General features: G+C 51.0%; 1 protein-coding gene across 6 annotated transcripts in view; it reads left to right on the top strand.

Moving 5' to 3' along the window:
* Nucleotides 1-26,934, top strand: part of SAMD11 (sterile alpha motif domain containing 11) — a 163,430-nt gene that overhangs the window by 120,045 nt on the left and 16,451 nt on the right. For all 6 annotated transcript variants that reach the window (XM_061347903.1, XM_061347904.1, XM_061347905.1 and 3 more), the window contains 3 exons: nt 12,072-12,164; nt 18,532-18,696; nt 23,079-23,229. In XM_061347903.1, the coding sequence (XP_061203887.1) occupies nt 12,072-12,164; nt 18,532-18,696; nt 23,079-23,229 (409 nt within the window). The remainder of the gene's footprint in view (nt 1-12,071; nt 12,165-18,531; nt 18,697-23,078; nt 23,230-26,934) is intronic.

Below are 26,934 nucleotides of genomic sequence, written 5' to 3'. Positions count from 1 at the left end.
CAGCTTAACTCCTGCTTGAAGTACCCCTGATACCGCACCTTTAAAGGAAATACAGAAAACCAACAGCAAAAATCTACCGAAATAAGGCAGAACTCTGCCTCAGCTGATGCTTCTCAGTGAGACCTGGACTTGGCAGCCCTGAACCGAGGCTTCTGCAGTGACAGCAGAAGGTGGTGGCCGAGAGGTGTGCGCTGATAAAATCTAATTGCCCTATTGATCAGCTTCGGAGCCACCGTCAGCCCTGGTGATGATTGAGATATTCTTCTGTTTGATGCATGTTAGCAGCATCTTGCTGCTCGGGGCACACTGGGGACCTGGGGGTATTACAGAGATCTCTTAATCATGGAGCAAACTCGAGTGTATTGTGTCTGCTCAGTGGCACTACAGATTTATTACAATTAGCACTGAGGCTCACAGGTTTCCTTAGGTCCCGGGGGAGGTGGGATTTGGGAAGAGCTGCCCTGTGTAACTCTGAATTCTGAACTGACTAAAGAAACCCATCTCCTTGGTTTAGGATTTTATCCATCTGCACCGTCTCACACTGTTGTATCTTCTCTGGGTTGACTGTTGATGGCATCATGTCCTCAGAATAGTACATTCCTGCTTTTTCTGCCTCTCTGTGACTGGGAGTGGAGGTGCTTGGGCTTGCAAAATAAAGAGCACTGGTTTCTATAGTCCCTGGGTCACCAAATGCTTGTGCAAATCTCAAATGTGTAAGAGTTGGTTGTTTCCAGCACAGATTGAAAGAGCACTAAGTTCTTGTGTTAGAGGATGTTGGGTAAAGAAGGGTGCTCGCCTGTCTGACATCTCTGTTGCTCTCCATTGATCAAAGTGCTATCTAGCTCCTCATTTGAAGTCTAGGTTGTGTCTGCACTGGGCTTATATCCAGCTGCTGGGTTTAATCTCCTCCTACTGCTCCAGCCAGTGTTTGGACTATATGTATTCATTAAACCTGGGGCAGGCTAATCCAGCTGCTGAGAGGTAAGGTTGGTTCTTGCCCTCAGATAGTCCCTTTGTAGGGAAGAGAGGGGAACTGCTTCACCTAAGTGCTGGCCATCTGCAGCACTGCGGAACATACAGTGTGGTTTGGCTTGGAAGGGACCTTAAAGATCATCTAGTTCCAGCCCCCTGCCATGGGCATGGAATATGTAGACCCTACCTGGAAGAATAAGCTTTGGTGATGCTCATTGCTCCCAGGCCAGTTTGTGTAGGAAAGGTGAGTGATGTCTCCTCTCTTGACTGCAGGCTGGGTTTTCTGCTGCATCCTTCTCTGCAGGTGGTGTCCTGCAGTGGAAAACACTGGCAAATGCTTTCCTTGGTGCTAATTAAATTGCAGTCACAATGGGGATATACTATGCCAAATGGAGGAAGAGAAGGAAAAGTGCGTTTAATGGGGTCTGTAGTTCCTTAGGAACGTAGAGAGGCAGCCTGCAGTGGTGAGATTCGGTAAGCAGCTTAATAACATCTGCAGAGGTAGAGCAAGTATGCTTCAGTGCCTCTGGGGGAGCACACACTGGGAGGTGATGAGCCTAATGAGGATGTAAAAGCCCTTTCCCAATGGATCAGCTAAAGGAGAGGCAGCAGACAGGGTCCAGCGTGGGCACTACCAGAGGGGCTTACCTTGAGAGAGGATGATGGCACAAGGAGCTTTTAATCTGAACTGAGAGGCACACACACAGGGATGAGCAGAGCCAGGGCTGCTTGACAAAGGCACAGGAGCTAAGCTACTGGTTTGCACATCAAACAGGGATTTAGAACCCCTCTAAGCAGCTCATGGTGTGTCTGTAAACAAGGCCAATCTCCTCTATCCAGTTTGGCTGCATGGGATGGGGGAGGACGGAGGAGGCTTTGCAGGGCTCATGGAGCAAATAGGGGTGTCTCCTCCCTGGTGTGTGTGTGCTTTGCACGCTGCTGTAGGATCTGAACAAGCATTTTGCAATAGAGTCCTGCTCCCAAGGCTCTAAATCATTTCTCTCCTGCAAAAATCCTGTTAATTTCTCCTCTTTCTCTCCTCAAATACCCTCTGTTCTGCAGTGCCACATTTCATGACTTTCCAGTTGCAGTAGGACTATTTGCATGGATAGAAGTGGAGGAATCAGGCTCACTGATGCTAGAGGAAGGTGGGTAGATCTTCCCTCTCTTCCTTCTGTCCCTAGTGGTTAGAGGGAGTTGCTTTGATGTCTGCATATTGTCTGAGAGAGGGCGCTTACTGGGGACATGGCAGAACATCATGTCCTGCTCCGAACTGCAAGTGGTTTGCTATGGTTCTGCATTTAATGGATGTGGATTAGAGACCACTTCCCCAGTGATTAGAGGCTTCTTTGCTGGGGTGTGGGAAGCAGCACAAGGCCAGCTTTCCACTGTTGCAGAGCTCCCAGAGAGCCTGGGCTTTTCCTAGGGGTTGCTGCTCAGTGCGATGGAGGTGACAAACCCTGAGAGCCTTGGCCTTGGTTTCCTCGGTGACCAGAACAGTTGCATGTTAACCTGATTCCCATGGAAATCCCATCTGATGGGGAGAACAGGACATCTGTGTCCCTTGGAGGCTGTGCATTACGTGTTGCTTTTGGGGTGCTGAAAAGCAGTGTTCATCTACATGTCCCCAAAACATCATGGAAGAGCGATCTCTCCTTTCTCTCTGTGAGGTTATTTGTTCTGTATTAACACTCCTGTCTCACCTTCCCACTTGATGCTCTGTTGTCTAAACAAAGGAGAAATTTCAGGAGTGAACTGTAAACAGATCCACATAAATCAGATCTGTTTGGAATTTGCATTGACAAGGCAGCACTTGTACCTCTCACACGTGGATCCGGGGCTGATCAAAGCAGTTGTCTTTCTTTGGGCCTATCCCTGAAGTGTGTGTGCCCACCACAGAGGGTTTCCCAATGGCTTTGTGGAGACCTGGAGCTTTCATCTGCTGTGGAGGAGTTAATATTGGGAGTGAAAAAGAACTGGGATCAGGGATGTTACAGCTAATGGTTAGAGACAGAACCACGGCGAGTGGCTGTCTGCTGAGCGTGTGGTAATGAGCTGGGATGCAGACACGTTCTCATTTAACTAAGCCAAAGAGCAACAAAAAATTAAGCAGAAGCCTTTACTGAACTGCTGCCTTAAATTGAGCAGAAAATCAGCTCCAAATGGGCATCCAGGAGTTGCAAACCCAGGCACCTTGGTTTAGGTGTTTAACCATGAAGGACGCTTGTTCACGCAGCCAACATGAGGGTCTGGGTTCTGTCAGTGCCATTCATTCTCTTGTCTTGGATCTGGAGGACTGTCCTTTCTTCATGCTCTGTTTTAGGTTCATTTTCAGTTCTTTACTGGGAGGTAACCAGCATCCTGTTGTAATACAAATGGAGACCTTGGGAGGTGAAGGAAAAATGGGAAAGCCCAACATGGAAGCATTTCCTTTTACTGTGCCCTGCAACTGTGCTTGCAGCGTAGGTTAGTGCATGGGATCTTGCTGGTGTGAGTGTTAAGGTTTTATCCTTGGCTTTATCACTGCAGAAGGAGAAGGAGCCAAGGCAGTTTAGTGCCCTGTTGTTGGAGGTCAGTAAGCCTTGCTCTTGGCAGGGATTTGAAGCCTGCTTCTGGCAGGAGGGTGCTTGTAGGACGGCTCTGCAAGCACCTTTGGGAAGGTCAGGGATGTATTTCAGGATGCAGCTCCCTCCCTTTTGGGACCAGGCTCACTGTGACAGCTTGGTCTCCTCTGTGCCTTGCAGGGCAGGCTGACCAGGAGCCCATAATCACTCACTGGCAGTTGAATCGGCCACCAAGCTCATGGCCAGTTCGTGTTGCGGCTTTGAAACCGCAGTGAGCGCTGACTGTTTCCTCCTTCCCTTGCAGCTCTGGGAGGAGCAAGCTTCTCCTGCTTCCAAAAATAACCTCTTCCCCACCCCCTGCTCCCACCTCCTTTCCCAGGTGCCTCGCAGCAGCCAGTAAAGAGCTGAAGACAAATCACTGGTGCGGTGACATCTCACTGATGTTATATATAGAAACCCCGGGCAGATCGTAACGTGGCACCTGACTTGTCCACTCCTGCTTGCTGCTGTGGGTAGAAGCACAGGGAGAGGAGGCACAGAGTGAGTCACTGCCCCTGACCCTGCCACGGGGCAAGCAGATGCTTCAGAGCCAGGCTTTTGACCCTGTTCTTGCTCCAGTGCGTGCGTGTGTCTCAGTGTCATCAGGTTTGGATGCTTTGGGTTTAGTTCTGCAAAGTTTAACCTTCTGCTGTTGCTGCACAGCAAGGTAACACTGTCCATATAACATCTCCCTATAGCTGTGTTGTGATTAGATGCCCAGGTAGCAGGTGTTTTCCAGAGAGATACTGGGAGATTTGTAGGAGCATCCAGAAGGAGGTGTTAGAGGGAATAGCAGGATGCTGGCACAAGCCACGCACAGAAGATTCAGCACCTAGAAGCCCACAGGGAATTGAGGGTGCTATCCCTGGCACATTGTTGCTCTGCTCCTTTTATCAAGCCATCAGCAGCGTGCCTGTGGCTCACAGCTTTGTGAGGTGGAAGTGATGGAGATGTCCCACTGAAGAGAAGGGGATGCAGGGCTGTGTGTTGGGAGAGCTGTGTTAGAGGAGACATATGGAAACATTGACCCAGCCTTTTGGATCGATAGACTTGAGAGAGGTCCCCCCAGAAAGCCAGACCTGACCCCAATGAGTGCTGTGCCTTTAGAGCCTCAGGGCAGTGTGTGACCATGACTGCCTGTTCTTGAAGCCCTGTCCGCTCAGTCCCTGCTTACAGCACTGCTCCAGTGTGTACCCTTGGGCAGACTGGGCTCATTTGGGTAAAAGGGAAAGCAGATGATAACCATTACTGCAATTACTGTAAAAGGCCATGTATTGGCTTGGGGCTTTTACTCTCCTGCTACCTCTGCATATACAGGTAAGCCCAGGTTTCCCCTTTCCCTCTGCTAAGCACATCTGATGACGTGCTCTGGTTCTTAGCCCATTCAGTGCCAGCTGAGGAGATGGCTGGCTTGTGTATCACTGGGCTCATAAACGAAGCTGGGATCTGTCCTGTGATGCCCTCTCCCCAGCTGCCAGCCTGTGGTTCAGAACTGGTCAGGGAAGCAGGCAGTGCCGCCTGCTTTCCATCAGCCATGAGCAGCCTTGGGAGGGTTTGTCCTAGGATGGAGGGCTGGGGGTAGGGAGGACTTCATTAATGATTTGCTGTGAGCAAGAAGAGGGTCACCTCCCTATTTCATTAATTTTTCAGCTCTGCACAGCCTTTTTGTTCCCAATTCCTCCTCTTCTCCCTTTTCCCATTCTTTTCCTTGCATCTCTTTGGTCCTCAGACCCTTTTCTCTCCCTTCTTTTTTAGCATTCTTAATCCCCATCTCACATACGCACCCTTCTTGCTTTCCATTCCTCTTCCTGCCTTTATTTCCCTTCCCCACCCTCCCTCCATCTCCAAGCTCCTCGGGAAGAAGACAATTTGAAGGCTTTCCACTCTGCTCTCAGCTGAGAGGCTCCTTCCCTCAAGCCAATCAATGGCAGCCTTTCAGCCCCAGTGGGGCTTGGCAAACATTAGATCAATAAGTTATTAGCACCATTCTGTCAGCTGTAATGTGGAGATTGATCGGGGCCGGGGCTCCTGCATGCTGCCTGGCACTTCCCCAGCCTGATAAAGATGACAGATTAAGGGAATAAGAAAAAGGAATTAAGGAGTCTGGCTGTCAAAGCTGTCACGGGCTGGAGGAGCGCTGGTGTTTTTCAGGGGCTGAAGGAGTGTAATCGGCCATTGAAATGGTGCTGAGGGTACGGCACCACCAGCAGCTCTGCTGGAAAGCACTTGTCTTCAGCATTCACTTCCCTAAAGAGATGGCAGGAGCTCTGCAGGAGCAGCCAGAGGAGGTGGAGCTGCTGTGCTGGTGGTGGAGGGAATACCAGGATGCTGGCACAAGCCACACACAGAAGATGCAGCACCTAGAAGCCCAAAAGGAAACATGGGTGCTGTCCCACATTGCGGTACCCACCTTTTGGCATGATGGGGTGTTGTGTAGCATTGCCAGGACTGAAGGAGGTGTCTGTGTCAGAGGAATGATGCCAGTTCTCATAGCTTTATATCACAACTGTATAAATTGAGGCCAAATGACCTTTGCCTCAGAGGTTTGTGGTCCTTTTAAAGTCTGATCTTACTTGGAACCATGCTTAAGGCTTCATCCTTCTCCTGTCTTACCCACTAGAACATGCTGCTTTCTAGAGCCACAGAGTGAGCCTCCAAAAGGCATGGACTTCAACCCACCCTCCCAGCCTCAGTCTTTAAATGTCTTCTGGAAGCGAGTGGGGGTTCACAAGTCTGCAATTGCTAAAAATCCTCCCTGCAGCATATCAAATGAATTCAGAGCTCTCTCATCTGCACTGTATCCTCTCCATGAGTGGTTTTTCATACTATGAATATTTACCACCTTTCTGTGGCTTGGTGCATGCTGTAAAAATGGATCTGGTGAGACGAGGTGCACCATCTCTAATAAACCTCCTCGTGATAAACAGGAGGATGGCTCCAGCGTGGCCTCCATCTCCCTCTGTTTCACTCCTTGGGTGAGATATTGGACACTCCTTGTAGGTGCTTAGCTCCAGCTGGGCAACCTGAGTGAGCACAAGGAGGTGGGAAGTAGCAGGATACTGTTTGCATGGTAGGAGGAAAGGCAGATGGCCTGGTGGGGCGAGCTGAGAAAGGGGATGCAGGCAGCTTCTCATGCCTGAGGAAGGATGGTTGATGTGTTGTACATTGGGAATCCTACTCAACTACTGTCTGACTGTGTGCTTTCACAGCTTTCATACACAATTAACTCATGTTTAGGAAGGGGTTAGTGAGCTTGAAGTGTGATGCTTTGGGAACATTAGCAGATACCTTGGTCTAGGCTAGGTTCAGACCCATGGCAGGAGGGCCCAGTTGGCTCTGCTGTTTGTACTGTTTGGACTCTTATGACTGGTACAGCAGCTAGCAAAAGGATGCTTCCTGCTCTGGAGAGCTTGCAGTCTAAATGACAACCAACAAACAGATACAGATGTGATGCAAAGGAGCAACGAGATAACCCAGTGCAATAGCTAAGGTTGGAAGTCTGCTGCCTGCCATGGCCCTAAAGCCATTAAGCTGACCTGCTGGGAGGAAGATGCTACCTTTATTTTGCAGCTCATTCAGTGTCTCCTTTGCAGTGATCCAGCTGTATTTTCCCCCTTCCTTGCTAGAACTAACCCTGCCCCATGAGCTGCCATGCCCTTGTATTGTTCTAGCATCCCAAGTCCCCCAAGCCCATTGCTTCCCTTCCCCCAGCTTCCCCAATGATTATTTTTGTTTCCCATTCCCGTTGCCCTCAGTTAAATTATGGCCCGTTATTCCCATGACCTTGTGCTTCACTCTCCCTTTGTTCCATTGATTCCTGCTGGCAAGGGATGAGGCCGATGTGCAGCCAGATTCCACGCTGCCTCCTGCGTGGCCCCTTTGTGAGAGCAGCTCTGGGCCTGCTGAGACCCAGCAAGCCGGTGCAGCCTCTCACAAAGACGCAAGGCCATCGTGGGGATGGAAGCCTCCAGGGTCCCCACAAACCTGTCACACTCGGCACAGGACCAGACAGAGCAGCAGGGCTTGTCTGAGCAGAGCAGCTCCTCTGGTGGTGGCCTGTGTGTGCCAAGGGAAAGGGAAGAGATGAATAAACAGGGATGCTGCCAAGACGTTTCAGAGTGGTCGGTGGGAATTGTCATCTCCAGGGTTTCAAGTCTGAAGGGGGGAGTTAAGAGCAAGGGAGGATGTTTTTCTCCTCTTAAAATAATGTGAAAGAAGGTGGAAAAAGGGCTTTCTTCTCATGAGATGTTGGCTGGGTGATCTCCCGTGTAAGTTGGCTCAGTTCTCTGTTTACTCAGAGACTCCTGGGTCCAAGAAGCTTTCATAGCAAAGCCAGTGATATGGATAAGGAGCGTGAGATAGGTCTTGATCTCCTCCTATTGTGCTGTAGCATAACTCAGTGCAGAAAGTCCTGGCGCAGTCCCTCAGCTGTAATTGGGATCCTCTTCTATCAGCCACCCATTTAACAACATCCTGTGACCACCTCATGCTTGTTCATCTCCCTTCTCCAGGTGAAACGCGGTCACGAGGGCATGGGCTCAGTCCTCACCCTGCCACTGATGCAGTGTGTGTGTCCGTGGTGCATCTCTGCTGCACGTTCCCTTGTGAAGAGTGGAGATCAAGTCCTTTTGTCTTTGGGGGAACCTAGGGGTAACTTCTAATCTTCCAGGCTGATAATGAAGATGGGAGGCTGAGGATTAGCAGCAGTGCAGGAGTACAAAGCACTGTTACCTCCAGGTGATGTGTCCACCCATGGCCTCTGATCACTGTGTCTCAGGCCCAAAGAGGGCTGTGATCAGATCAACAACCTACATTGCCCTGGCTTCTGCAGAAGCTCATGTTACGGTGCCATACCTACATCCTTCATGGTTGCAAAGGCATTGGGTGATGCTTGTATATGGGGCCAGAAGTGCTGTCCTCCTCCACCTGACCTTTCCTGCCCTGTCTCTATTCATGTTTCCCATTAGAAGTGCAGCAGGTGAGTGCTGGACTTCTCTTCCATGAAAAAGGGGGAAAAATCCACTTGGATTTCTTGCTCTTTAGGGAAAATAATTGACTTTATTTCCAAAAAGATCTGTGGATCACTTCCTGTACTAGACTGGGCTGGCAGGAGCCTTGATGTAATGCAGGATCTGGGGACCTGCATAGGAGATACGGGATGGTTGTGTGGCACTGGTGGCAGTAATCAGTATGCTTGGGGCTTCCTCTAGCACTCCTTACTTGCATTATTGCCTGGCTTAGCTTCATAATGTTACAGTTCTACTGATAATGTGTTTCATTTTCAGCTTTATTTGGCTTCCTTTCAACTGGAATGCTTTGTGGAAGGCAGGAGAAAAGAGGCAAAAGCAGGGATTTGGGGAACAAAACAGGAGGAAAAACCAAGCCACCCCCCCAGCCATCCCTCCCATTCTCTATGGTGGAGTGTTGCCTTTTGGTGGTGCATGGGCTGAGCAAACAGCTATCTGCTGGCTCTGTGGTCGATGAGTGGCAATGTACTCTAAATGCACAACCTGTCTCTGTGAGGGTGGTAAGGCATCCAGAAGCTCTGCTGCCAGCTCATTTGCAAAACATATTTGGTTTTGCTGCTGCTGCAAAGTCAGGGGGAGATGGACTGTGGATGCTCCCAAGCCAATGCCTTCAACCACCCTCCTGGTTCTTTGTGTGAGGGCAAAGAATGGTTAGATGAACAGCACGTGGGTGTAAGGGGATGTATTTAGAAAGCAGGGTCCTGTAAAGGGCATCTGTTTACTGTGTGATGTGCCAAAGCTGTGCATATGGTTTATGTTGTAAAGAGGAAAGGATTGGTGCTGTAATACGAATACATTGTCATTTAGGTTGTGATCTGTGAGTTTAGTAAGTAACTAATGAAAATAGAACCTGGCTCTTCTCTGCTTTGCAGCTAAGGGGGGGTCTGACTCCTCACACTGCTGGGCTGGCATTCAGAAGGTTGTTACTCAGTCTCGTGCTCTCTGCTGCTGCAGTAAATTTGGGGTGGATTGTTAGATCTTTGTGCCTCCATCCCGGCTGTTGGTGATAATTACTCCCTTTTCCTTGCTTACTGTGTATCTCGGTGATTTAGGGCCCACACTGCTGGGGACAGAGGCAGCCTCTGACACATCCCAGGGCTTTGCCTTAAATGAAGGGAATTAAAAAGAGAAAAATGCTCATTCTGTGATGACTGCCATGAAAACTGCTTGGGGGGGACCCAAATACAAACTCAGTGTGTGGGGTCTGGTGCTTTGGTGCAACGTGGGCCTGAGATGCTGGAAGGAAAACACTGCAGGTCATCCTGGAGATGAATGCACTAACATGGGATCTCCTCAAAGTTCAGATCTCAACTGCAAGGCATCCAGAGCTCTCCCCATGGCACAGTGCGGATGCAGGCTGCTCATGGGGCTGCAAGTGGCTGTTCTGGAGATGGGTGGGCACAGCTCTGATGGGGATGGTGCTGCTTCAGAGGTACTGTGTGATCTCAGTCTTCCCCTGCCCAAGTGCAGCCGGTTGGGAGCGAGGTGGGACTTGCAGCCTGTCCTGCTGCCGTGCCTGGGAATAGCAGGGCATGGTGCTAGTCAGAGCGAGTCTGCTGGCAGATGGGCACACGGGGGTGGGAGTGGAATAGCGAGAGAGAAGGAGTGATGGGAGGGTAATGAGGTGCCTTGGCAGAGCTGTGAAACCAGGGAGTCTGCACTGCTCGTATTCTGACTGCTGTCACATGGAGCTGGTGCTGCTGTCACAGCTCCTCCATGGAGCCTCTCCTGCCTGAAGGGTATCAAAACAAGCCCGGTTGGGTTTTGCTGCCTCCTGGCCAGGCTGGGAGGGGCGAGCAGAGCAATGGGACTTGTGTTGTTTCAAAGCCACAAATCCCGGATGAGAGCCCTCCTGAGGAGGATGTGTGTGATCCTGGCCTCCAGCACTGAGGGTTTGCAGCACCAGCCTGGCATTTCCAGGAGAACCAACATGAAGGATGAAGCGTTCCAAGGGGAGGGAGCTTGTGACTCTGTCTGTGCTGTGTGGCCAGGTACTTCCTAGCTTTGATGCTGGCTTGGCAAGCTCATAGGGACTGTGGCTTTGGAGAAGGTATTTAAAGGGTAAACTGAGGCAGGAGCTGACTCAATACCTGGGATATGAAGTGCTGAGAAAACTGAAGTGCTGTCACTGCTTGGCTCCATCCTTTCCCATCTTCTTTCCTGTTGCCAGTGTTCTGTTGTATTTGGTTATGGATGGTTTCAAGCTTCCGCGGTTGTCTCTGAGCATCAGTTCTGTTAACAGGGTCATGGCAAGATACAGTCGGAGGCATCTTGTGCTCTTTAGAACCTCGAAATGCCACTTGGAACTCTGCAGGCTTCCAGCATTGCTCTTTGGATGGAGGAAGTGCCTGGCAGGCTCTGCCCTCGGCACTGTGGCAGCCACAGCGCTGTGCTCTGGAGCTCCTTGCTCAATCCAGTGCCAAGGCAGCAACCTGGGCTTGCTTGGCTCAATCCAGAGTAACTGGAGTGATCCTGAGGATGAGGGACAGCTGCTTGGCTTCACATGTCCCCTGGCACAGCAGTAATCCTGTTGTTATAAACAGGACCCGAGGGGGTTTGTAACCTTCCTTACCCACCACACTTGGGGCGAGCGGCAGGAGCTTTGCCTGCGTGTTGGCTGGCAGGCACATCAACGTGTGCTCCCTCAAACACGGTGCTTGTTTGTGAGATGGGGTTTTTCCCCCCCCTTCTTAAGATACTGCATCTTTAACGAGCCCTTGATAGATGAGAATTTGATGCTTGCAGTGACAAACAGGCTCTTCCTTCCTGCCCATATGCAACATCATGCTTTCAGTTTCCCCAGCCTTATGGGAGGATATTGATTTTAAATGTGTTCGGGGACGCTGTAATTGTATATTAGATATTTTGTGTTGGGTTTGTAAGGCTGCAGTAATGCAAAAGGCTTGAGTGTTTCCGTACAATCTAGAGGGGGAAGATTGCTAAGGACCTTGAGGTTTTGAAGGAGGAGGAGGAGGAAAGGGGGGGGGGGAGAGATTGAGAGAGAGAGAGCGAGAGAGAGACAGATACATACTGTGGTAGGAAGATTCAGAGATCTGTTGTGCTTTTTTCCCTGTGTTGTTTTTTTCCTCCCCTTCCTCTCCCCCAGTTGCTTTGCATCAGGGCATGAAAGGAGTGGAAGCACCAGGGGGACAAAAGGCACCAGAGCAAATGATGAAACTCAGTAAGGAAATCAACTGGATTCGGAATTTATAGCTTTCGAGCGTTGCATTGATCAGGGTGTGAATAGTCATTATGTGCTTTTGGGCTGCGTGATTAGGAAAGCAGATCAAGGCTCTCAAGATGATGATTTTTCTTACTTTCTATTCCCCCCCCCCCCAGCTTATAATATCTGTGTGTGTGTCTCTGTGTGTGTGTGTGTGTGTGAGAGAGAAGCAAAATACCAAAGTCTCTGCTTGCTTCTGCAAAGTACAACCTTATCTGATGCTCAGGTTTCTCATCTCTCTTCTAGATGAGATTTTAGGCAAGAGAAGAGTATGCTCTCCCAACAGCAGCAGTGAGTGTCCTTTAGAAAGCAAGAAAGCCAGAAGTGAGTCCCCAAAGGGTAAGTGCTGCTTTTCCATCCCCCCATCCCCTTCCCCTTTCTTCTCCTTTCTTAAGAGTGGAACTTAATTGAAATTAAGGAGGGAGGGGAGGGAGGCTTGCAAAGAGGCTGTGGGGTGGGAGCTGTGAGTGTCTGGCACTGAGGGTGCATGAAGGAGGCTACCAGTGCTCTGTGCTTTCTTTATCTCATCGGAGGGAGGCTTGCAGTGCAAGAAAGGGATTGCCTCTTCATTAGAATAATTGCTTTATGATTAAAAACAAGCACGTTGCAGCCTTTGAGGTGGATTTTTCGGGGTATTTCTACTTTTCAGGCAGAGTAGCTTGGTTACGTGTTTAATAGAAAAGAGACACACAGGCTTATCGTGCTGGCATCTGTTCCTTTAAAGGGGAAAAAAAGAAGCCTAGCAGGGAGAATAGGGCTGCCTTTCGTATGCATTTATGGCACTGTTCCTATAGAGATGGAATCTGCAGAAGGTTTCTCTTTTTTACAGCTTCTTTTATTATTATTGAATCTCTTGATTTGGCTGAAGGTTCTTTGCGAGAAACATGGGGGTTTAAACTTTCTTTACGCCTGGCAAAGTGCGGTGGGTAATGGAGCCTGCAGCTAATGAGTTTGGCTCAAGGTTGTGTAAATGAGGTTTTGCAGGCCCTTCACTTCAAGGCTTTGTTGTTAAGTTCAACCTAATTAGCTGTCAGGAATACCCAGCTCCGTCACTCTGCCTGTCCTGTGCTCTTAAGCTGCTAAAAACCCCTAAAAAACAAAGCAGAGTAGAAGCTAGATCCTGGGTTTGATGGGTTTGGAGTCCAGCAGCTGAGGCTCTTCAAGGTGGATATTCCCAAATCCAGGGAATCAGTTTGTCCTGAAGCCTTCTTAAGCTACTTATGTTATGCAATAGATGTGTTGCATATTGTATATGTAAGTATTGTATATATAAGTATTGCATAATGTATATTGTTTCTTCTTGACTCCGTGTCCCCAGATTGTGATCTGAAAGGCAGCATCTCTGGAAGGATGTTGAATTCTAGTGTCACTTAATATAACATTGCTAATACTGCCTAAGAACATACTAAATCTCTTCTTTCGTGTAACCCTCTCCTGCCTGGTAACTCTGTAACGCAAGCAGAACTGTGTTAGCTTTTTACTGGGCTTTTCTGAACGGTGCAAAGAGGATCCCTATAGACTGCTACTCTCTACCTGTTTTCCTTGATTTCTTTATCTGCCCTATTCTTGTTATCCCTGTTTCTAGTAGATGTGCAGGTAACTTCCAGCAGGATGCTTCTATAGATCCTGAAATGCTTTTGTTCTACAGGAGCATGAGGCTCCTGTAACCCACATGAAACACCTGCTGTCATCTTTGCTGTTTCTGCTGAGTCTGTATCCTTGGTAATCCCAAGACATGCATGCTTAGGAAGGGAATCCAGGGAACAGCAACCTGTGTGGTCTGGCTGAGAATGGGCTAAACTGGAGTCAAGCCATCTGGAACCTAACTATTGCATTTGGATTCCCCCTCATAAAGTGGCTGAACTTGCACAAATTGATGGGTTTGCCATGGGAGCAGCAGGGTTAGAGGATCTCATTCCATTTCTCCTACGGCCTTCCCACCATTTTTGCTCACTTGAGTGGGTTGAGCAGCCCTTGGCTTTGCACTGTGCTCTCCTCCTTTAGCTCTGAATGACTCAGGGATTCCCCCAACTCATTAACAGAGGGGTTCCTTGGAAGCCCTGAATAAAGAAACTTCTCTTTTCTACACCCACTTGTTTCTCTGAAAGCCTTCCCTGCCCTTTAAAAGGGTTTGAGACAGTGGAAATTCTGAGCTGGGCCTTTCTCTGCTCCCCCATGTTACCTGTTTATTGTATTAGGTCATTGGGGAACCCCTGTTCTCTCCACTGTGGCGGGCATTTGAAGCCTAGGCTGTGCTGCTGCTGGAATAGCATCACAACAGGGGCAGAGACTTTTGTGCTTCGGCGGACTTTATCTACCCAGTCCCTGCTATGAAAATGGGCTCAAAGGGAGGGCTTTAGCCACTGACTCTGTGTCTTAAGCCCCAACCAGAGAGAGCACCCTGCAGCTGAGAACTCCCAGACTTCCTATCCCACCAGCAGTCAGGCAGTGTTCCTTGGCATGGGTACCATGGAGGGCTGAGGGGAAACAGTCCCTCTTTTCCCAGCTCTGCAGTAAGGAGCTGGCTGGAAATAGAGGGATCAGAGTTTGTGACAAGCTGTTTTCAAACAGGATGGACCCTAGTGGCTAATCATCTGGAATTTGGGATCTGCTGCTCTGGAGCAGTGCTGTAAAGTGTGAGACTGTGCTAGAGCCCCAGGCTTGGCTGAGACCCAGATGCTGCGAGTGCAGTTTGTGATTTAGGAATGGGAATGGAAACAAGGACCAGGCTCCTCTGGTCCGAGCCAGGTCTGCAGCATCTCCCTGGGATGCACCCTTCCTTCTTCCCCAGCCTGGTGCTGTGCCTGATGTGGGTGCTGCTCCTCCACCATCACTCTCCTGGGGTGATGCACATCTGGAGGTGGGGACTACCCTCTCCCCATGGCAGCTGCATTGTCTCCAAACCAACCCTTTGAAGGGAAGTGACCCCGCATCCCGTGCTGCTGTGGCTGCGCCTGGCCACGCAGGGAGAAGGGAGGCAGCCAAGTAAATCACTCCTCCTCTCCGACTGAGTGCAAAAACACCTGTAGGGCTGGAAACCCTTCCAGCAGGGAAGCAGTAACCTTCCCTTCCCCCTCCCCAAAGCTCGCAGTGTGTGCACCAGAGATCAAAAGAGAGCCCTATCTCAGTGGAAACAGGGCTGCGCCAGCGCTGCTGTCAAACAGAGCAGAACGTTCTCGTGTCTAATATGGAAATGTGAGCATATCAGAGGCTCTGCTGAGGGCTGTGCTGGCAGGTCACAGAGGAAGCTTTCTCCCTGGGAGACAATTCCCCAAGCAGAACCCTCGCTCCTGCGGCAGCAGCATGTCTGGAGATGTGCATCTCTGATACCTGGAGGCATGAAATAGAACTGAACGATGGCAGAAAGGGAAAACCCAGGAAGAGGGGTTTGGATCCTGTTTGAACTGCTGGCAAATAAATGGGGTGGAAGGCTCCTCGTTTGGGAAGATTGGAAACTCAACTGGACTAAGTGCTGGCAAACACATGTAGGGAACAATATTGTGCTCACCCCCTGGGGTGGGCTGATGAACTCATATGCTGCTCCTTCTGCCATTCTCCTTTCTTTGCCATTGTAGAACGTTTGAAACGAAACAAAACCTCAGTGTGTGTCTGGTTAATGGAGCAGACCAGAACTGGAGCTGAATGACAGTTCAGATCCAGCCTCTGCCAGTGTGTTCCTCCCCTTTGGAGATGGGGAGATCCATATGTTGATGGGTTTGGCAGCTGTCAGTTTGGGCCAGATGAAGAAATGATGTTTGGGCCCATTCTTGCTACCAGCATCTCTACTGCTGGATGTGGTACGAGTGGGCATGGGCCTTCTCTGCCCTGGCAAGTGACAGTGAGGATCCTACTGAGACCTGGCTTTGAACATAGGGTGAGATGCTTTTGCAGGAGGCTCCTTAAACTTCTGCTGTGGTTTAGTAAGCCTTGGCCTGTCATGAGCTTGTTGTAGGAAAGGAGGAGATGGACAGGCTGGATGCTCCCATCTTGTCTGGGGTTTATAAAGTCATAGACTGGTTTGGGTTGGAGGGACCTTAAAGCTCATCCAGTTCCAACCCCTGCCATGGGCAGGGACTCCTTCCACTGGAGCAGCTTGCTCCGAGCCCCTGTGTCCAACCTGGCCTTGAACACTGCCAGGGATGGGCAGCCACAGCTTCTCTGGGCACCTCTCACAGGGAAGAGCTTCTTTTCTTAGTGTCCCACCTAAATCTAATCTAATGGGGAGGATGAGCCTTAATAAAACCTTGATGAAAAGGTTGTGCAGCAATGACAGGTCCTTCAAGCAGAGCAGAAAACCTCTTGAGAGCCTGAATTCCCTTTGGCTGCACCCATTGGGACCCTGTGGTGCTGGTGGAGGGAGAAGTGAGCTCCCCTTGGTTTGAATGGACACGGAGCACTCTGGAGCACTGAGAGCCCCAGCAGATGCCTGCCCCAGCCCTGCCTTCCCAGTGCCTGCTCCGGGGTCCATTTCACACCTGGCGGCTGGAAGAGATTTGTCGGGATCAGTCTCCCGCATTACCCCTGGTAATGACAAAAGCAGACAGCAAAGCTGCAGCAAAGCTGGAATTACCCCTGCCTGAGTCATGTGAAATCTTCCAAGTTTTAAGTGGTGCAAATCCAGCCTTTCCCTGGGCTCCCCCCTCTTAGCCTCCCCTTGCCACCCTCATTCCGCCTCCCCTCCTTGCACCTGAAATCTGCTCTGAGGCTGATCCGATAGAGTTGATGGTAATTAAGTGTTATTAAATCCCCTCCCTCCTCCCTTTTTTCTCTAATGACACAGCTGTGGTGGTGGTGGGGAAATCAGTGTTTTTCTAAATCAGGTCTGTGGCCTGTGCTCTGCTCCTTAGGCCTTCAGTAAGAGCATCACGAGGGCACTGATGCTTGGTGCGCTTCGGTATTCCTGGGGGAAGCAGCAAGAGAGCAGAGGAGGAGGATGTGGGAGTCTCATCTGGTGGGAAATGGACCTGGAAGGGAATTCTGCCCCTGCTCCTTCCACTGGTGGCTTGCAGGTTTGGGTACCAGAGCTGGGGAGAAGGAGGAAGCAGGCACATTGCTTCATGCAGCTCCATCCTTCAGGTCTGGTTCCTAGGTGTGATGTGCAGGGTGGGACCTGGCTCCTGGCTTGAAGCTAGGCCATGAACCTGTGATTCACACAGGAAGCCTGTGGTCCCTGAGATACAGATCCATGACAGGGGTAGAGATCAGTGGCTGCAGATACAGCCACATTTTGCTGTGTGGATCTGGGCTGGACTGGGCTGGAGTGGAGGGGACTGAAGTCGGTGCCCTGGGAGCTGGTGGTGCAATCCTTTTGACTGCAACTTCATTCATTATTATTTTTATAACAACTATTATTACTGATATTATCCCTTCATATCTAGGTATATATATTATCAATATAGGTAGTTATAATAATGCTATCCCTTCCAAGGCAGAAATGAACCAGTCCCTGAGCAGCCATAGCAGGGCACGTTCTACTCTGTCTCTTGGGCTGTATTTGATGGCCACAGGCTATCTTTCTAGCTTAGGGGCCTTCCTGTCACCTGGGAGAGATCCACAGCTCTCTTCCCAGCAAGATGTCCAGTGCCTGCACTTTTGCCACAGCATAAAGCAAATGGCTTGCACTCAGAGCCACCACCTTGACTTGGGAGGCCATCTAGCAGCAGAGTCACCTGCCAGGATCCCTGAGGGACAATGTGAAATGAGGTGGATGAAGGAGCACGAATCTGGGGCACACGGTAGGGTGGTCTTGTCATTCACTGAACACGGTGGTGGTCTGGTGACTGCAGCATGGGGGGAGCCCTTCCCTCCCCTTCTGCCTGTGGAGATTGTTCCTGGGAGTTCCTCTCTCAGTAATGAAAAGGCTTTGCCTGTGGGGAAGATCCAAGATAAAACGGTGTTAGAGCAGCCACCGCCAAGGCAGAGAAGGGTAATTACTCTGAGTTCTGCTTACAGTAAACAGAAAGCCTTCTGTGGTTTTATCTCCCTGATTGTTAGAGTGGGATCCCTGCTGCCCAGGCAGCAGGCAGGGCCTTCCTCAAAGCCTCTCCCTGTGCAGTCATTCCAGGCAGATGGAGAGCTATTCGTGTTGGGTGTGATTTTAATGGCCTCAGGGTGCTTAGCCATAAGCCAAAGTGTTCCTGTGACTTCCCTCCAAGAGGCAGGCACCTGGACTGTCATCAGTTGGGTGATGCTGTCAGCATCACCTGCACTGGGAGCTTGAACACCTCTCACATAGTGTGTCCTTGCGGGTGTTGAGAGAGGTGGGGGAAAGAGGTGTGTGTCTGATCAGGAATTAACTGAAAAGAAGAACTCTCATCCCCCAGGATGAAAGGGTGAGAACTCGGAACTCTTTCATCCTGCCTGTCCTCTGCCACCTTGGGGGTAAGGAGCTGGCTGGGAATTTCGTGTTATCATAATGCAGTGCTTGTTGCTTTAGGGAAAGGGAGAAAAAGAAGTTGTACATAAGTGTTTCGTGGACTTTCCCATGCCCGTCTGGAGGTTTGGCAGCTTGTAGGTGTGTCTGGACCCCATGTAATAGTACCTCTTGGAGCACGAGTACAGCTTTTGGCAGCTTGGTACCTCAAGTTGAGGGGGTACAATAGAGTTGTGAGAAATCGTGCTCTGTCTTTGCACTGCCCCTGTATTTCTGTGATGTTCCACTGTATTTCTCTGTGGAAAAAGAAGACCAAATCTTTCTGCTCTTCAGAAAACTCCCACACGCCTCTGCTTGAGGACTCGGTGACTCAGATGACCCCGGAGGAGCACTACAGGCGCATGATGTCGGCGCTGAATGAGCACAGCACCTTTGAGGAGCAGCAGCAACAGCGTCTCTACCAGCTGGCCAACAGCATGGCAGTGCCCAGCCATGGAGGTAGGGGCTCTTGGAGATGGGAGAAGAAGGGGCTGGCTTTGCTTTTTGCCTTGTAAGATGTCTCTAACCCCTGTGTGCATGTAAGGAGGGTTTATGGGATGCAGTGTTGTGTGTGTGCCATGCAGCGAATGCAGGTGGTGTGAAAGAGTATGCTACAGACCCTTTCTCCCACCATCTCTGGGGGGCATCTACCCTCCACCATCTCTGAATACTAATACTTTATGTAGCCATCTGGGGGGGGGCTGCATGTTTGCTTGCTGGAGTTGATGAACTGCAGCATCATTACTGTGTATTTCACAGTGGCAGAGAGGGGAGTCCTTGTCTTCCTCTGTTTCAAGAGTTCATGTCAATCTGAATATTCAGATTCCTGTGGTGTCTTATTTAGGTCATAGCGTGGAACAAGGGGAATGAGTGTTGGCATAATGCTGGAGGAGGATAAGATGCAGGTAATGCCAGATATTCCTGCTGTTTGGGATCTGTAACAGCAAGGTGATGTTGCAGGGTTTGGTTAAACCTTGATAGTGATAGGTTTAGAAAGTTTCTGCAGTAGTTGCTACGCACAGACATCACATAAATTGGTGTTAAAGACCTATCACCTTAGTGAGAATTAGATGTCTATGATGTTACAGACAATTAAAATATGCAGATGAAGCTAAGTTGCAGGGAGGACAGCTTAGCAGGCAAATGAAGTCCATGGGCCAGGTTCATCCATTGAAAGCAATTACATTTACATCACTAAGGACTGATCAGGTTCTTCACTAGCCACAACCAGATCTGCTGGGGAAAAGTGAGGGGAAGGTTGCTGAAAGGGAGAAAACTTCTTCCCTACCCAGTGGATGCTTACTCTGGGAGGGCTCCATCAGAGCATTGCCATGACGACCCTGTAGGTTGCAGCTTCCAGCACTCAGACCTTCCCAGGATGATGTGGTTCTCTGAGGATGAGCTGGACATGAGGATAGCTGAGAGCCCCCCTGGGCCTTATTCATTTAAGGGCTGTTGCATGCATTGCAGGTTGTGCCTCTGTATGTGCCTGTCTGCTGTTCCTAGGCTGTAGCAGCACGGGAGTATTTCTGCACTGGTGTCTGTGTTCAAGGGAAGATGCTGCCAATCTGCTCTTTAAAAAGAGCTCTTTAAAAGGCTGATGCTTGTGCAGTTATGTAGGGGAAAATCAAAACCCTGGCCCTCAAGCAGCCTCCTCATTAATAGGTAACTGTTGCCCGGTGCTGCTGCCGCGTTCTGGGGCTGGACTGGCGTCTTTGGGGAATAAGGGCCCCGCAGTACCAGGATCTGATGGATCCCACGTGGATTGCAGGGATGCTGGTAGGTTTTGCCTCTGCTGCGGAGGAAATTGTATGAATCCAGGCCGGCTGCAGCCTCCTGCGCTGTGCCTAAAGGGGGCACCAGGCAGTTACATCTGCAGGAGCCGCCTGGCAGAGCACAGGAGCCACCAGCATCTCCCTCCTGAGGCCAAAGGCTCCTCAGCCCCCTTCTCCTTCCCTGGGGTGAGCAAAGCTGGCTCGGCTTGGTCTGCAGTAATGACAGGTGCCTGCCTGCGTGATCCAGGGAAGGAGCACAAGCAACATCAGTGAAGCATCCAGTGAGAGCTGGAGGAGAATCTCTGCTCTGGAGTGTAAATCCCCAGGGCTCCTTGTTAGGTTAATGAAGAGGCTGTCTTCTTTTCCACTCTGTTTGATTTGATTGGCTTCTCTGGGGGCAAGAAGGCGATTCCTTTCACTGAGGAGTAAGGATTTGCTTATCAGCAAAGGCATGGCATAAACCTGTGCTGAGGAGCACTGTAGTGAACATGGCACATGCTTATTTGTGTGCTGTTCAGCTGTCCCAGCCACTTGCAGAGCTGCAAGCCTGATACATAGGTATGTACAGGGAAAAGCCACGTGAGTTTCCACACATCCATGCAAAGAACACAAGCAGAGTATGAGAGCACAGTGTATAACATGCATCATGCACAACAGAGTGACACATGCAGACAGGCAAATGCAGGTCTGTGTAGACCATGTTGAACACGACAGGGCATGTACTCAGCACAGAACACCTTGTGTGTACTGGTATTGTGACAGAGCACTTAACCTGGGCTCTGGCTGGCTGCTGGACACAGGGAACATGCATATCCAGGCAGCAGAAGAGCTGCTGTCACCCCCTTCTCCCCCCATGGAATGAGCAGAGTAGCTCATTGCATTAAGAGCCTGAGGTATTCTTATGATTATGATTAAACTGCCTCATCAGTAAGGGGTCACACAGAGGTTTTGGGGTGGGCAGGGGGTTGAAAAGGAGCCTGCACGGACAGAGCCTGGTGTATAACATTGGACAGCACAAAACCTGCTGTGTTTTTTGGGTTGTCTCCGCACCACAGGGCTCTGGTCGGGCTATAAATTATTAGTGGCGGTACAAAGCGCAGTTTATCTGCGGGCTCACGTGGAGGCACCAATAACATTAATAATTGAACAACTCTTAATAATTTAGAAATCTTCTTTTTTTAATTGCTTTTCAACCCTCCCCCCCTTCTCTTTCCCCCCTTTCCTCCGCCCCCATTCTCCCAGTGGCATTCATCCCACATTCTGCATTCAGGCTGTCTCCGTGCCTGGAACCTCCATCCGCCAGCGTCCCACTGTCAATCAATCTGATTTCCCAACTGTCAGAGTGCAGGATTGTAAATAACAGACCCTGGAGGGGGGGGGGGGGGTCTGGGCAAGGAGAAGGGGGTGCAGGGGGGGGGGTGTTGCGGTCATTCAGGATCAATGAAGCTTCTGGAAGTGGCTGCATGCCAGAATTGCAAATTACAGGCACCGTGGCAATCGGGAGTGACCTGGGGGGTTCAGATAAGGAATTCATAAGCAGTGAAGGTGCAGGCTCCCTGGCTCGCTGAGCTCTCCAGATTCTCATGCCAGCCTATGGGGTTTGTGGCTGCGCTGCATCCTGCATGGCTGTGCAGCTCAGGATTGTACATCATTTTGATGCCTGTCCTCTTCAGTTTGGGGATGTGGGGTGGGGATTGGGTGGGCATGAGTGTGGCTGGATGCGTTCAGGTACCAGCAGTGGTGTCAGCATTCCTACCCCAATTTGCTGTCCCATCATGGGGTTTCTGCCTTGATCAGCCCCAAAATACATGGGGATTGGTGAAGGTCAAGCTAAGCTTGGGGCTAATGGGAATATGGATGGCTGAGATGTCCAGAACCAAAGGAAAACAGTATGGTGGTATAAAGGAGGGCAAGGAGACAGAAAGTGCATCATTCCCAGGGCCATGTCGCACTCGTATTAACCTTCATTATGAATTGGTTGCGGGGAGAGGACTAATAATGCCACTGGATGTGGAGTGCTCTGGGGTCTCAGTATGTGTTCATTAGGATAAACCCTCCTCTCCTCAGCTGTGTTCTGGTTTCCTTTTGCTGTGGCACACGGGGAGTGTATGAAAAAGGTTTCCTCTAAGTGCGCATCTGTGTATGTGCTTCCTGTGTACCACGGAACGGCAGCAGAGGGTTTGGTGTGGGACAGAGACAGGTTGGTAGAACCCACAGGTTGTAGGTGCAGGAACTAAGGGGTTCCTGATGCTTAACTGTGAGAGGGAAAGCCTCAGGCAGTGCCGCTGGTGTGTGTGACACCAGTGGTCAGATGTACCCCTATGACTGCAGAGCTGTGCTGCGCAGGTACACACCGGCTGTGCCCCCATGTGCTCTGAACCGTTGCGATGCTTCTGGAGTTGGACGTTCCCGGCCATGGAGGGGCGCCCAAAGGAGCGGTGTCCCCCCCATTCCCGACGTTTGGCGGCAGCAGGAGCTGCCGGGATGTGGTTTGGGGACACGCGGGACGCTGCTTCCCCCTCCCCGGCGGTCCCGGCCTCAAACCCGGCCGCTAAACCCGCACAGGGGCTGCTCGGTAGCGGATAACGCTGCGGCTTGGCTCGGGGACCGGGATGTGCCGCCGCGGGAGCGGGGGGCACGCTCGGGGAAGCCTCCCTCTCCGTTTTGTCTTCCCCATCCCTCCTTCCCTCCCTCTTTCCCTCCCTCTCCCTCCCTCCCTCCCTCCCTCCAGCAGCAGGAAGGCAATTAAACAGCCATCCACCCCCTCTCGTAGTTGCACAATTTCCTCCGCTGCCGAACTCCCTCGGAGGTGGATCCCGCTCCGAGCCCGCTCCGCGCTGTGAGTGCCCGGGGCAGGGACCCAAGGGCCGCCGCTTGACAGGCGGAGCCCCGGAGCTCCCGCTGTGCCCCGAGGGGCTGCGGGGGGGGACGGGCTGGGAGCAGCCCCGGAGCAGCCCCATTGCCCGCGGGGAGCCCGGAGCAGCCGCCGGAGCTGGGAGGGGAGGGAGGAGAGGGGGGGATGCCTCGGTCCGGGGGCCAGCGGCTCAATCCCTTCCCTCTCCCCAGATCTTCTCCGTGCGAGGCAAGAGGTGGCGGCGGCGGCGGCAGCGCGGAACCCCGGCGCGATGGAAGCGCACATCCCCTCGGCCAGCAACTCTTCGAGCCAGCGGAGGAAGCAGGGCCTGCCCCAGCACAGGGACACACACTTCCCCGAGAGGTACCGCGGGCTGGGGAGCGGGGGGGACGACGAGGGGCTGGGCAGGGCCGGCCGCCCATCACCGCCGCCTTGGGGCGGGGTTTGCTCCTGTCGCGGTGGTATTGCACAGGGGGTGGTCTATAGGAGAGTATGGATGGGGGGTACCAGCAGGGTGGGTTTGATTTGCCCAGGTAAGGTGTTACTATCTCCCTTAGGGGTTAGGTAGGTGCCAAAGTGTGGTTCTAACCCCATGGGCAGGGGCACCTTCTGCTAGAGCAGGTTGCTCCAAGTCTGTCCATCCTGTTCTTGAGCACTGCCAGGGATGGGGCAGCCACAGCTTTCTTGGGCAGCTTGTGCAATGCTCTAGGGTGGAGTAGAAAAAGAAGTAGTTTTCTCTTTTGAGGAAGAAAGATGCACGGTTTGCCTTTACCACTGATGGAAGCACTGGAAAGCTGATCACCACTCTGGAATTACATCTCATTTATCTTGCTCTGTGCCATGAGCCATCCCCTCCTCAATCAAGCACTTTAGAAGGGAATTAAATTAAGGCTCTGTGTGTTTCTGACCAGGATAACAGAGGTGGGAGAGGGCCTGCCAGCCACGGAGATGCAAAGGCTTTGGGACAAGCACGAAAAGCTTCAGTATCCAGGCTCTTACGGATTTCTTCTTGGGATGGGGGCAGGCAGCAGGCTGTGGATATATGTATGTTGAGTTCAAAATCACCCCCCACATTTACAGCCTTGGAGATGCTCTCTGTTTTCCCTCCTTCCTGGCCAGCGGTCAGGAGCTGGGCAGACCTGGGAATACTTTCTCCTAGCTGGTGTACTTTGGCTAACCCACCCAATAAAATCCAACCCGGTCCATATGGATTGTAGGCAGAGCTGTGAGGAATGCAGAGATAGAGGAGCCTGAGTGCAGGCACTCATCAGGGAGAGCTTCTCCAGCTTTGTGTGGGCTGGAGCAGCGCCAGGCCAGCCGGAGGCCTGGCTCACACCGCACGTACGGAAGGGTGGAGGATGCTATGGGGAGGGCAGGCTGAAAATCCAAAGGTATTTGCTACAGCTAGGCAGGTATTGTAGGGAATAGGGCTGGTCTAGGCCAGGGGGTGTTAAATTGTTTGGGAAGAGGGTGTTACCCCCCCAGTTTGAGAGGACAGTTGGAGTTAGGGCTGCTGTTCCTCCTCACTTGTGGGAGGGGGAAAGAAGCTGCTCACTCTGTCAGGGGACAGAGACCATAGGTGAGGAGTTAATGGTTGGAAAAACAGTAATTTCCATCTTAGAATCACACAGTGTTTTTTGTTGAAGGGACCTTAAAGCTCATCCAGTCCCAATCCCTGCCATGGGCAGGGGCACCTCCCACTAGAGCAGTTTGCTCCAAGCCCTGTCCAACCTGGCTTTGAACACTACCAAAATGGGGCAGCCACCCTGCTCTCACGGTCTTTAAAGGTTCCTTTACAACCCAAACCATTCTGTGGTTTTATAAGCATCACCATGGTGGGCCTGGCTGGGAGCATCCCATGATTCCTTCTTTTGCCATGCATAGCAGACCAGACTGCCTGTTTTTCTGCAGTCATCTGCTCCCACAGGGAGGGTCTCACAGGGCCCTGGGTGGCCAACCTGCTTGGCCGGGCTCTCAGGTGTGATAATCCTCACTTAACAGAGGTGGGGAGTCCTGCTGGGAAATGGGAAGCCACAGCTGTGCCCCATAGCCATGACTTGGTCAGTCTGTTTGACGTTAGTTCTCAGGGTTGTTGTTTCTCCAGTCTGCAGCCACCTAAGTGTCACCGAGGGTCACTCTGCTCCCACTGAGACACGGCCAGGTTGGAGCTGTCCTGTGCAGGCTGTTCCTTGCTGTTTTGCCATAGCACCACAGGCATTTTTAGGTCATGCCAGGAGAAGCCATGGCCAGGTATTGCAGTAAAGCACTGTATGGGTTAACTTCTCCCTTCCTTTCTCACTGGTGCTGTTAGCCTTGGGTTTTATACTTGGCTGCTGTGGTCTTTGTCAAGAGGGTAAATCAAACCTTTATTATGAAGGCAGAGAAATTTTAAAGGGCTCAGGTAGGCACTGACAGAGGAGAAGGCACTGGAGGAGGCTGGCTCACATACATAGGCAAACTGTAAGTAGATTTACAGCATCTCCTTTCCCAGGAGCAGAAGCAATAACACATGATGCAGGGGGATGTGAACTGTTTGGCATGGTGTTAAAATTCCATTTCAGCTTCCTACCAGGAGATCTGTGGGGATCAGGTCAGCTCTCCAGTGCAGCAGCTTTGTGGGCAAGAATAATTAGGCTCTCTAGACTTCAGCCTTTATATCTGGCAGAGCAATGGGGGGAAACCCATCCTGGTGATCCAGTTCTATTTATGAGGGCAGTGCTGCTGGTTTTGCAAAGACAGGAATGCAGAGACCTTTGCCTGTTAGGGGGGATTGTATATCCAGGTTTCCAGGTGCAAAGAAGTGGGTGATGAATCTAAGCCAGGGAATACTTGGGAAGATGGGTATGGTCAGACATTTGCCAACTCGTTAATATCCATCTTTGCTGGTCATAAACAGCCTGGTGGGTTGAGTGATGCTAAGCACAAGGCAGGAAGGGTGCTGGCTCTGAAGAGGATGATACCCATATGTGCACAGACACTCTGAATATGGGTTTCCTTGGACTAGCTTCCATGGTCCTTTTAGTGGAGTAGTGGTCCCTTTAGCTCTTCCCTTCAGCTTCCTCTTCTGTTGAAAAGACTAAAACTGATGAGTCTTGCCAAGCTGCAAGCTTGAGAACCCATTTGGTTTCATGGCTTTGCTTTCCTAGAGCCTTCTCTAGATTGATCCAGGCTTGGATTATAGAGAGCCAGGACCCGGTGGATGGTTTGAAAAGATTGTTGAGTTCAGTGTTATAAAAAGACTTGGAAGAGGAAAGGGTACGACTTAAAGGTGTCACTGTAACTACTCCAACCTGGAGTACTTCCCATCTCCAAACTGCCGTGTCTGCTGCAAAAATGGCAGGTGGCATGCCCTGCAGAGTTGCTTGGATCCTGCTTGTTGGATCCTGTCTCCAGAATTGGTTGGCAATGTATTTGGTTTTGCTGGGGTCGTTTAGCCTGGCATGTTCTTCCCCAAGGCGCTCAGCTCCTGGTAGAGAGATGCTGCAGAACTCGCTCCTGATAGTACTCCTGAAGTGAGCAGACTGCTGCTCACAGTGCAGGTTAGTGTGGGTGAAGCACAGGGAACATTTCCTTCACCTTCCTTCAAGGGAAAACTTCTACACCCTGAAGATGGAAGTTACTGCATGGGTGCTCAGGCTAGGCTGGGTGAGCTGCCTGACAGTGAGACTGCTGTGGGGAAGCTTTCAGGCTGAATGTGATGCATCAGTTATGGGTTACTAGGAGCTCGTTCACGTGTGTATGGCATGGGGTCTGTGTGGGACAGCCTGCCTCCCTCTCACAGGTTGAGGAGAAGGCACTTTATAGTTGGAGAAAGGGCAAGTGTTGAGGCAGGTACCTTGGCAATAGCGTTCCACAGTCTCTGGTGCTGTCTGTAAGAAGCATTAAAAGCACAATTCATCTTCCACGACCATAGACAATAATGGGGTGAAGGCAGGAGGAATGCCAAGGAGCAAGAAATGCTGCCTGCCTGAGATGCCATCAGCATCCTTATCTGCCGGGTCCTGGGAAGCTGAGCCCTTTGGCTACTGTGGGAGCCACAGAGCCTCAAAGATGCACCCATCACCCTTC

This window comes from Neopsephotus bourkii, unplaced genomic scaffold (genome assembly GCF_033783945.1).
Source record: "Neopsephotus bourkii isolate Nb327-2 ecotype Australia unplaced genomic scaffold, CSIRO-AGI_Nbou_v1 NB_333, whole genome shotgun sequence".
NCBI classification, from domain to species: Eukaryota; Metazoa; Chordata; class Aves; order Psittaciformes; family Psittacidae; genus Neopsephotus; species Neopsephotus bourkii.
This window is presented reverse-complemented; position numbering and strand designations above follow the sequence as displayed.